Raw genomic sequence first — 13,150 nt, forward strand, 5'->3', positions numbered from 1 at the left:
TGTACTAGCCTCTTAACTATTTACACTGAACTCGTTGCAGTAGCCTCTTAACTATTTACACTGAACTCGTTGTACTAGCCTCTAAACCCTTTACACGGAAATCGTTACACTAGCCTCTTAACCCTTTACACTTCTTAACTCGTTACACTAGCCTCTTTACACTCAACTCGTTACACTAGCCTTTACACTCTGTTACACTTAACTTGTTACACTAGCCTCTTAACTCTTTTCACTTAACTCGTTGCACTAGCCTTTTAACTCTATACACTGAACTCGTTGCACTAGCCTCTTAAAAATATGCACTGAACTCGTTGCACTAACCTCTAAACTCTTTACACTTAACTATAGACTCTTATAGACACAGAACTCGTCTCACTAAATTCTAAACTATTTGAACTCGTTGCACTAACCTTTAAACTCTTTACTCTGAACTCGTTACACTAGCTTCTACACTCTTCACATTAAAATCAAGCAGTAGTCTCTTTACCTTTTACACTGAACTCGTTGCACTAGCCTCCTGACTCTTCACATTAAACTCGTTGCACTAGCTTCAAAACTCTCTACACTTATATCGTTGCACAAACAACTTAACCCTTTCCACTGAACTCGTTGCACTAGCCTCTAAACTCTTTACACAGAACTCATACTAAATTCTAAACTCTTTACATTGAACTCGTTGCACTAGACTCTAAACTATTTGAACTCGTTGCACTAACCTCTTTACTCTTTGCACTAGCCTCTAAACTCTGTACACTGAAATCGTTGCACTGATATCTTAACTCGTTACACTGAACTCGTTGCACTAGCCTCTACACTCTACAAATTAAACTCGTTGCACTACCCTCTTAACTCTTTACACTGATCTCTTTGCACTAGCGCCTTAACTCTTTACATTGAACTCGTTGCACTAGCCTCTTAACTCTCTACACTTAACTCTTTACACATAACTCGTCGCACTAAAGTCTAAATTATTTGAACTCGTTGCACTAGCCTCTTAACTCTTTACACTTAACTCGTTGCACTGATCTTTAAACTCTTTAAACTGAACTCGTTGCACTAGGCCTACACTCTTCACATTAAACTCGTTGCATTAACCAATTAACTCTTTACACTTTTTTTTTCTCATTTATTTTTCACATAGATACATATATCAGTACAGTTTTAAATTCTCAACATATACAACATATCTATTTATGTTGATAGGAAATACATATATTCAGAAACAATAATGCTCTCACACATGCACACGCACAAACACTCTTTACACTTAACTCGTTGCACTGATCTTTAAACTCTTTAAACTGAACTCGTTGCACTAGGCCTACACTCTTCACATTAAACTCGTTGCATTAACCTCTTAACTATTTACACTGAACTCGTTGCACTAAACTCTAAACTATTTAATTTCGTTGCACTAGCCTCTAAACTCTTTACACTGACCTCTTAACTCTTTACATTGAACTCTTTGCACTAGCATCTAAACTCTTTACACTGAAATCGTTGCACTGACCTCTTAACTCTTTACATTGAACTCTTTGCACTAGCATCTAAACTCTTCAAATTATACTCGTTGCACTTCCCTCTTATCTCTTTATACTGAGATCTTTGCACTAGCCCATTAACTCTTTACACTGAACTCGTTGCACTAACTTCTACACTCTTCACATTAAACTCGTTGCACTAGCCTCTTAACTCTTTACACTTAACTCGTTGCACTGACCTCTTAACTCTTTACACAGAACTCGTCGCACTAAATTCTAAACTATTTGAACTTGTTGTTCTAGCCCCTTAACTCTTTACACTGAACTCGTTGCACTAGCCTCAAAACTCATTTCACAGAACTCGTTGCACTACCCTCTACACTCTTCACATTAAACTCGTTGCAGTAGCCTCTTAACTCTTTACATTTATATCGTTGCACTTTCATCTTAACCCTTTCCACTGAACTCGTTGCACTAGCCTCTAAACTCTTTACACAGAACTCGTCGTACTAAATTCTAAACTCTTAACATTGAACTCGTTGCACTAAACTCTTAACAATTTAAAATCGTTGCACTAGCCTCTAAACTCTTTGCACTGAACTGATAAACTACGCAGGTCTGACTTTGTATAATTTGCTGGACTATTAACACGAATTTATATATTTTAGTTGATAAGTTATAAGTTATAACCGAAGTCAGGCACGTGTTAAATAACCAAGAATGAAATTTGTGATTTGAAAACAAACTATAATGTTTTTGTTTTGTTTTTAAAATAGGTTTGCATTGATATAAACAAACACAGGACATATACATAACTTTTATTACATTAATTAAACAAATCAATGACTATTTTTTCGGGTTCTTGCTTTGAACCGTTGACAAAAAAAAATATACAACCTTTTTTCTGAAAAACAAAAGCACCAATATACCCGAACATCCGACAAAACAATACAAATATCTGCATACAAATAATATAATTAAGTATATGTTTGAACGTACACAAACTTAACAAAGTAAGTTGCATCAAACATTTACATGACTTATTGTACTTTTAAATTTAATGTAAAACAAAACTAATCACTCTGATTATAAATGTAACCATGCCAATCAGTATTTACAATCATTGCGGTCAAGGTCATTATTACATTCAAAATAATTATAATGCAAGTCCATCATTGTGAAAATTGTACAACCACATACAACCTTATTTAAAGAAATACGTCAGAAGAAATTTTAATTAGCCAATTTGTATTATATAAATAAAAATATTTTTACACAAATTTCTGTTTTCAATAATGTGCAATTGTCATATTTTTTTTTCTATTTTCAATTTAGGTTTTCTTTAGACATAGACATTTTTAAAGCATTATTGTATTTAATGTTCCTTGGTGATTTTTAATCAATATTGTATTCAAATATCGATCACCTAATACAACTATTAATCACTATCTTCTCCGTACTATTGTACCACTTTAGCAAATTCCCGTACAGCTCCGTACCACTTAAGAATGCAAAGTCTTGAGCCCGGCTTCTATGTCGGACATTACTCTGAGTACAAGCTCTTCTTGGTAAGGCAGGGCAACACACTGCACACTCACTGGTAAGCCCTCCGATCCTCGATTAGCCTACAAACAAGAAACACAAACATCAAAACGTACAAAGACCGTGCTCAAAACACATAAGACACATACACACAAATATAATATTATTTGAATTGGTATATACCCAAATACAGTCGAACCCCGTTGGCTCGAACTACGACGGACCAGCGAAAGTACCTCGAACATCAAATAAATTCGAGCCAAGCCGGACATTTTACCTTCATTTTAAATAAATCGGTTTTTTTACATCCAGTTCGAGTCAACGAGGACTTCGAGCCAAGCGAATTCGAGCCATCGGGGCTTGACTGTATATCAATTAGAGATTCGTAATTGTGGGTCAAATTCGTACATAGTCTAAATAAATCGGGTCCTAAGAGAAAATTACAATAAAGTGCAGGTGTCTGCATCCGTATTTAATATAAATATTATTATAATGTGTGTTATTTCGGTCCGTATTTGCTTTAAGCACAAATCTCGGAAAAAGGAAAACGTTTTAATAATTAAAATAAACAGCCTCAACAATATGACAAACTTCTAAAAATGTACTAAAGTAATATATAATAAAACGGGCACTGGCGTGTATAATACTTGACTTAATTGCCAACGCTGTGGGCTTTTATACTAGTCTCTACATGTATCTCTCCTAATATTTTGTTGTTACTGGCACAGTGGTCGCTGTATGTTTCATAAGCTATGGTCATTCTCAATCAATTTTTAGTAATGTTAGCAGGTAACGTTATATACGTATAAGATTAATAATATCTATCATGTGTCAAATAATCAATAATCAAACTTGGTTACATAAAATCATAAAATGTATAATAAAATAAATAGAAAACATTACGTCACAGCGCGTGACTCATCTGGCATGGGGGGGGGGGGGGCAGATGGAGTTTTTCAGCACGGCAGAATTAACTGGAAATGCCTACCCGGTGTGCTAGAAATATCGATATAATGTATTCACCTCCTGAATCCGTTTATGCACAAAGCTGGTATTCGGATAGTCGGCCATGTTGCTGACGTCATCTCGCGTCACTTTGGTAACAGGCACAGCGCCGCCTGGGTAGTTTAACACGTTGTACAGCATACAATAGCTTCCTGCCGCTGAAAACAATATACGGAACGAGACATAATTATCTGAGTGATACGTAATAGTAAGATGACATGAAGTAAAATCTAAATTATTGTGAATGGGTGGATAAAGCGCAGCAATATGACTTCAGGCTATCTTACTGACTTATAATAGAACCACATTTGTTGACATTGTCAACGCAAAATCTGACGCAGAGGGTGTGTAACGGATGAGTGGCATTATTTCAACTGTATTATTATTATTATAATAATAATTATTATTATTATTAATAATTAGCGCAGCTGAATATCGGGGATGTCCGTCGATAAGAATAACCAGTCGACATTAACATTAACACCACTATTAAGATAGACATATGCGTCCAAACAGAATAGTTTCAAATCAGTGACATAATATTGCCTAGATTACATACTTTTATTTTTAATTGGTTTGTATAGTTTTCTCATACCAATTACTATATTATTACATTTAGTCGGACTTAATATATTTGCTTTCTAACACACCGTCACCAATTTTCTAACAAAACTAACACGTTTAGTCTTTACTGCCTCGAAAGAAAAATGCAATACGAAACAGTCGCCAATCAAAGTAAGGCGTAATTATAAACTAAGCATGTTGCTAAACGTTTAGATATTTGACCGTTCAGACATCACATATGCTTAAATGGCAATACTTATTACCACTCAGCTAGGCCCCAATTTCTCCAAACTTCTGGCCCCAATTTCTCGAAACTTCTTAAGTCCCTTATAACAGGATTAAGCTAATCTCACTATTTTTGTTGTTCTATAAACTGTGTTATATTAACTTCTTCAAGATTTTTTTAGCAATTATGTAGAAATAATCTGTATTATTATCAGAATAACCATTTTTCATTTATCAAAATCCATTTTAAGTATGTATTTTGGCTAAATGAAATAAACGACTTAAGCTTGTTAAGCTTAAGAAGTTTCGAGAAATTAGGGCCTTATGTCCTTTATAACAAGATTAAGCTAATCTCATTATTTTTGTATTCAGTAAATTACGTACTATTCAATTCTTTAACTTCTTAAAGAGTTTTTACCCTTAAATATAAATTATCTTTATGACAATCACAATACACCATTTTTCATTTAACAAAATTCAATTTAAGTATGTATTTTGGCTAACTGAAATAAGCTACTTAAGGCTGTTAAGCTTAAGAAGTTTCGAGAAATTGGGGCCAGTTGTTAACATGGCCACTGCACATAGTGATCTTATTCTAAACGTAACTTTTAAGACCTTTAAGAAAGTTTTATTTTGAGCCACCTAGGCAGTTGGCAACCATTCCGGTTGGCGCACTCGCCAAGTCGTCCCTGTTCGATTCACGACCGGGCCGCATATGACTTGTGTTGGTGGTAACCAAGCCAGACAAGTTGCCTGCCCTAGAAACAAGACTACACTCTCGCATAATATCGCACCAATGTGAGTGATTGATTTCTAGTGTAAACAAAAAAATTCTTACAATCGTTGTTAAAGCTGCAATCTCATAGATTGAACGTTTTAACTTTATTTCTTTTATTTTTTGTCTTGGAACGAGCCAATTTAAGCGAAAATGCACGGAAACCAGTCATATAAGACTGCTGAAAAAAATTAGATCGTAGATTTTATATTTAGTTCAAAAGTTGATGTTTTATGCATATTTCTTAAGCCGTCAGTAAAGCTTTAAGCTATAAAACATTAATTTTCGAACGGAAATATAAACATCAGCGATCTGCAATCTTTTATCACTGGTTTGTAAATATTTACGCAAAAAATTGCTAATTTCAAGACAAAAAAATAAAAAAAAGTTGTAAAAACGGACAATCTGTGAGAGTGCAGCTTTAACAAATAAGTTTATAAACTAAAATCACTTACAAATAAACTCCACGGATGTTTGGTTAGGGGGAGCAACTGTCGCAAACACTGGACAGATAACGGCGTCAAGGTTCTGCGTTCGCCAGGCACGTAAAAACTCATCCTTGTAGTTCTTAGGATTTAAAGGATACAAAATTATGCCAATTATTAATATTGCTCTTAAATTTATGTGTCTAATTCTGCCTAATACTCATGTTATGCTTATAGTATTCAATTTTATATTTATATGAAAAACTACAGAAACAAGCTCAGTAGCCAACAGTTTAAACAAAAATCCCATTTAATGGCACAGGGTAAACGCAAAAGACATTAAACACAAAAATAAAAAATCACGAACAAGAAACATGGAACAACAGCACAAAACTCCACAAACAACACAGTACATCAATACTAAATAAAAAATACCTTACATAAGTTTAGCTATGACCAATTAGTCTGTAATTAAATGTATCGTGCTACAACATAAAGCAGCAGTAGACATAACAGACAGCAAACTCTGCAAGATATCAGGAAAAGGTAATAATTATGCCGCTTTTTGTCATTAAATTTGACGGATGTGTAAAAAACATGCCAATTTTTTATTATAATAACTCAGTGGGATTGTAAGGTGCGCCTTACTGGTTGACAAATAAAGATAAAGCGTAAATAAATTAATATTATATTAACACTGTTGAAAGATGTGTCATTAATTTAGACAGATCTGGAAAATACTTGTAAATTTGATATATTTCAGTGTGCTTTTAAGGAGCGCTACGCTGGCACAAGGAGTATAAATACATTAATATTCACACCATTGTCATATGTTTAATTAATTTAAACGCATTTAGAAAATACTTGTCATTTGGCATATGTGTTTAGTTTTACCGCGTGGTTGACAAATTAAGATTCAGATTGTGTTTATACATGCATTTTAAATTAACAAGATAATTGCAATTTCATACCATCAAATTATTTAGCCCAAAGTATGGGCTAAGCCCTCAAATATCTTTAGCAAAAGTATCTAAATGCATTTGGTATCCGTTTCGTTTATGCAAAAGTTAAATGACATAAAGTAAAATCGTGATGATTAAAAATGGGCGGAGTGAGCGTAGCGAACGAGCCCTTCTTGATTATTAAGATATGACTTCAGATCATCTAACTGACTTAGAATACAACCTCGTTGGCTGACACATTGTCAACGCTACATCAGACGCAAGAAGTGTGTATAAGATGATTCGCACTAGGCGGACCTTTAAACACCCGCGAAAGTTGAAATTCTTAATGATAAAGCCTAGCACTTAATGATTCCCTACCTGCAGTTTCATTGGCTGAAATTTTCGAGTGTACTCTAATGTAGTTAGACCTTGAACCTTGCTATGGTTATCGCTATGATTTAGGCTACCGGACTTGTTCCTGTATTTTTCATTGCTTTACTGGTAAGTATACGCATGTATGCACATTGGACTTCAGAACACGTCTACCAAGTACCGTGTGGACATCTTAAACGCTTCACGATGATGGCGTTTTTGCTGTGCACAATGTCAACGTACTAGGCATTACGCTTGGCAGCATGCATATCATGCACCATGTGGACACCAATACATGTTTCAAGGGATGCATGTATTATGATTTTAATTATTGAACCTCAACATGAATCAAAAATGAAGTTTTGAAATATTTTATGTTTTGGTCCTTCGAGCCACCCTTTTCACTGTTAAATACCCTTAATGTAATGGAAAATATAGGGACAAGCTCATTATAAAGGTGACAAAGACCATGTTCAACGGCACAAGACTAAGGCATTACATACACAGAACGAGAGACACACACAGAACAAACAACACATATATACCGCAAACGCATAAACTCATCAAAATATGTACAAAAGCATAGAATTGCTAAATACAGAACATATTGGTTTGTTAAAGAATCTCTCTTTATTTTCGTGTATAAAGCATTTGCTCAGAGAAAGATTTTCATTTCTTAACATATATGAGTACTACAGGTTTTAGTACCAACTGTTAAATAGTTGTAAAATGATTCGTACGTAATATAAAAATCTACTACTTATGTTGCTGTAAAGAATCTCAACTTGTTACAAAACTTATATAAACCGCCAAGCAAATGTTTAATCATGAAAAGTGATCATGGACTATCATAGTCTAATTCATTGAGGTACATATTTGTAAGAACATGTGTGGAAATAACCTTGTGTTCTTGTTTTTGTTAATGTTTGGGGTCACCGTTTTGGGAGTCAGCGAAAAAGGCGTTCACTGGGGGTTTGAAAAAGTTTGCCTATATTCAACTTCACAAATCTTAATTTTTCTTAATTGTGCATACTGTGTGTTCCGTGCTTATTAATAATAAAGGGTTTGTTAAAGCATGTACATATAAACTGAAATAAAACAAACGCGATCTAATTCAGTGTGTGTATACCACGTGATAAATTACGTCATAGATGCTTCGTCGGAAGGCAAATTTTCCTTCGAATGAAGACTTTAAGCAAAGATAACTTCACTATGTCTTCACCATTTTAAATGAAACAGTAAAGTTTACGTCGCTTACATACCCCACCTTCGGTATTTTACTAGAGTTTGATTGAGTGTTTAGTTTCTTAAAACACTTCGACAAACCTTTTCACAAAACGGCCGTCTGACGGAGCACTGTCAAAACATGATTTTGGAAACAGATTTGTCGAAGTGTTTGGTGAAACTAATCACCCAATCAAAGTCTGGTAATGAAATAAAGGCGGGGCTCTTTAAGCGTCATAGACTGCCATTTGTTTCATTTACAATTGTGAAGAAAAACAAAAGTTATTTATGTTTAAAGTCTTCATTTGAATCAAAATGTTGCCTTCCGACGTATCATTTATGACGTAATTTATCACGTGGTATACACACAATGTAATTCATACACACCTGCAGTGAAATTGCATGCTGGAACCAATCTGCAACTGACCTGGAAGCGAAGAAGAAGGTATAAGCCATTCGGAACTCCTCGGCAATTTTTTATCGAAAACAACCTCTGATGTATTTGGACGGTTCACATTCTCAAAAAGCGGTACGTTTAAGTCCGCTTCAAGTAGATTGCGTAGTAATTTTATTTAGCAGTTTATGACTTTACTCTTTGGAATCATAATTATGTTTGCAATAATATACTTCACTGACAATAAGTTTAAAATTAGATCAATAAATACAACTCTAAAACACTACATTTAATTAATGATATAATTAAAAAAAATACGAACTACTTCAACTGATGTACCGGCATACATCCGAGGTTGTTTTCGATAAAAATGGCAGAGGAGTTTCGAATGGGTATAAGCCGATCAATATTTTCCTTCCTTATCAATCTGTTGCCAATTGTATAAACATGATATTTCTTACTCTTACTCCAAGATAAGATTTACCACAATTAATAATCTGACTTAATAATCTGACTTCTTTCTAATGGTCAGTTATTACTAAACAAGTAATCCGGTTAGCTATATCGTTCTTTGATCCAGTTAAGGGCAATATTGAATATCAGCCCAGGGCCAGTATTCAATATTGGTCTTATCCTTATCATAAGACATGCCTCAGTGATTCCATTCAGCCTATTGGTCAACTAAATATGCAGATAAATCAAAACACGTACTTTCTTATCTTAATTTTAATTTAATCTAGGTTGCTAATTGAATACCAGCCCAGAGCTACAATCAAAAGTAAGAATAATTGAAACCCGCAAGAGGTTGCGAAACAGTACTTGTAACGAATATTTACAACAATGGCAACGAAATGTCAACGAAAATGGTATTTTAACTGTTTATAGAGAACTTTAAACCTCATTTGAATTTGAATCTTATTTAGAAAATATCGCGTCAAGATTTCTAAAAATTGCTATTACAATATTACGTATTTGTTCCCATAATTTAAGAATACATACTGGTAAATATGATAGACTAGAAAGAAACTTGCGTCATTGTCAAATATGTGATTCTAATGAATTAGAAGATGAGTATCACTTTCTGTTTAAGTGGTCACCATATGTTCTGTTAAGACAAAATTATATTAAACGTTATTATAGAGTTAGACGTAGTATGTACTAAAGCTGTTTAATACACAAAATAAAATCGAAGAATTTATGTTATATATATATATATATATATATATATATATATATATATATATATATATATATATATATATATCGGAAGCATTTAATATTCGATATACCTTATTAATGAATATATAAACCATATCATTAATTGTGCATCGTAATAAGTAGTTTTTTTACATTATCATTTAGAATACTTAAATCACCTTTTAAGCTTATGTTTAGATATTTAATTCTATATTTGTCATGTATTCAATCATATATTGAAAATGATTGTTCCAACATGTATACATAACGAAAGTCAAATAATATTCTTGTACCAACTTTGATAATTGCAATACATGTGTAGTTCTTTTTTCAGTTCATCCTTTATATAATATACGTCGCTCGCTGCATAGGATAGTTGTAATTTTGATATATCTATATGTAAATTTAACACAAAAGACTGTAAAGTTTACGTGTAAAATATATGTTCTGTTCTGTAATTGTTGATTAAAATTAAGTGCTGACATAAACAATATGTGCACATTGAAAATGCTAAACCAGTGTAGCTGACGTCACACAGAGCTATATATATATATATATATAGCATCACGAGTAAGAACATTCATCAATTATAAACATAATGACACGGTTTTAATAGCAGGCAATTTACCCAATATTTTTTCAATAGACAGTGGCAAAACTATCTTTAAACGCAGCTTCAACCTTTATATAGAAAAGCAGACGCAACTTTAATGAGTCTGAGAGATATTAGATACATAAGCAGGTGTGACCTTTTTTGACATGCAACTATGGCGATGTACTGGTACATTCAAGGATTGGTTCTTATTTTTCGTGCGTAAATGCAGTTTGAACGCTCGACCGCGATTTTGCAAATCCATGCGCTTGTTGAAAAAAAAAATGCAAAATTGCCGCCGTGCGTTCTAACTGCATAAACACACGAACAATAAGAATCATTCCTTATTTTTACATTTTCCCTTCCCATTACCGTTTGCTCTGGTGTAGTTTTTTTTTTCTTTTGGGTTGTAATATCCTTCGCCTATATCAAAACGGTTATCGGGATTGTTTTAAAGTAACAATCTTATTCAAAATCAATACATACACATGTATAACAAACATCAAATTTGATTGATAAACCTTTAACTACTTACTAAATGATGCATTTATGGAAAATATTATTTACTGATAACAAGGTTGTAACCGTGTATTTAATAGCAGAAAGCGCAAAAATATTAAATGAGTGGTGAATGCTTAAAGATTTACTGTGTGTGGTCTACTATAGTCTCATACAAGATAGTAATACCGTGTTTTATGCTCATTTCTCTCAAATTAAACTCAGTATCCTTCATAAGAACCATTGTTTTCGACATTTATTCATCCTTTTTGGAATATTAAAACAATATTATTAATAGTCGTAAATTTTATTTGGGAGTAAGAGTGCATTTTAATTGTGTCTTACATATGAATGACCCAGGCCCATCACCACCTAGAGATGTCTCACTCAAAAGGTCGACCGCTTCAGGCGAAATGAACACAAATAGATAACCATGTGCGAATGCAAGTATATTATATTATAAATATTTAGTTTATAACAAACTCTTTTTGATATATTACAGGCCTTTTTCTGCCCATTATTGAAAAAAAAGACCCTATACATTTAGGGAAAGTTTGAGTCGCGAATATTTCTAAATTTGGAAATTTTACAGTTAAAAGAACGAGCTTTTCAGTCCCCTGTGAATGAGGAAATATTTATATATTAGTTTCTTTTCCCTTTCAAAAGACCTTCAGTGGCTGAAATATCAATCCTTGGGGTGTAAATATCTATTGCAATAAATCATGACAGATAATAGTTCATACTGATCTCCGAATGTGATGGAATCAATGATTTCTGATTTCAATTATTCCCAAAACTTTACATCAGATAACACATAATTAATCAGGATGTTGAATGAACCAGTACAGGTAAAAATACTTCAATAAAAAAAGTTTTGTTTTGCTTTGTTTGATTGGGACTTTTCTGAAAATTGGGAAAAATATCATATATTTTGCTTTAGGAATGGGTCCGATAGTCTATCGGACCCGTGGGTACTATAGAAAAAGCTCTGCATTACCAACTTACTTCAGTTCAATCCTGGCACGGAGAGCGTCACCTATTTGCGGATCCTGTAAGGTAAACAGATTCAAACACTAATGACCAGGCGCGGTATTCATAAAACTTCTTAATTCATTTCTTACTTTAGTCACTTTCCCAACATAATATCTCTTCAATCATATGAAATAAAAATCTGTTCAAAAAAATCTCAAATATATTTTTTTCATTGACCTTATTGAGAAAAACATTCGTAAATGTTATAAGAAATCGACTATAGTTAGGAATTGACTTAATATGCTTTATGAACACGGCCCCTGGGCTAGTATTTATAAAGCATCTTAAGTCATTTTCTTACTTAAAACTCTCCTGATTTTAGTATCTCATTGGTCATATGATTTAAAATCTGAACAATTTCTGGAATACATTTTTTGCTTTGACCTTATTTTGAAAACCATACTTGAATGTTCAAAACATTTATACAATCCTTTTAATATTACTAAATCGACTTAAGTTAGGAAATGACTTAATATGCTTTAAGAATACGACCCAAATGCTCAGCTGTTTCTCATCCAATCTAGGCGAATACTGCAATAGCTTTCATTAAAATGATAATGGTTATAATCCCTTTAAAGCCTATTAAATCGAATTTGAAGGGCAAACGGGCCATAAATACATCATCATTTAGCTGCATTTCACGGTCATAGCTCTAGATTAATATCACCATACACGAATCATGATCAAATTGCTTAAAATGACCAGTACTGGGATGGAATTAAACTGGTAAGTCATATTATTTTATTGTGTTAAACACACAATTAGTCACTGAACTAGGTTATATACAAGTACACCTTTTGTTAAAACATTGGCAAGCAATAGTGAAAAGGCAGTACATGTAATAATATACATATACGAGCAATTGGCAGCATTTTAACAG

The 13,150-nt window shown here is 33.3% G+C and overlaps 1 protein-coding gene across 2 annotated transcripts in view; it reads right to left on the reverse strand.

The window, feature by feature from the left end:
• Positions 1-1,164: 1,164 nt before the first annotated feature.
• The window catches only part of LOC128230343 (fatty-acid amide hydrolase 1-like), a 50,261-nt gene continuing 38,275 nt past the window's right edge, over positions 1,165-13,150 (reverse strand). For both annotated transcript variants that reach the window (XM_052943628.1, XM_052942948.1), the window contains 5 exons: positions 12,244-12,287; positions 8,945-8,984; positions 6,048-6,159; positions 4,047-4,186; positions 1,165-3,106 (listed from right to left, as the gene is read on the reverse strand). In XM_052943628.1, the coding sequence (XP_052799588.1) occupies positions 2,984-3,106; positions 4,047-4,186; positions 6,048-6,159; positions 8,945-8,984; positions 12,244-12,287 (459 nt within the window). In that variant the 3' untranslated portion in view covers positions 1,165-2,983. The remainder of the gene's footprint in view (positions 3,107-4,046; positions 4,187-6,047; positions 6,160-8,944; positions 8,985-12,243; positions 12,288-13,150) is intronic.

The sequence above is a fragment of the Mya arenaria genome, chromosome 1 (assembly GCF_026914265.1).
Source record: "Mya arenaria isolate MELC-2E11 chromosome 1, ASM2691426v1".
NCBI classification, from domain to species: domain Eukaryota; kingdom Metazoa; phylum Mollusca; class Bivalvia; order Myida; family Myidae; genus Mya; species Mya arenaria.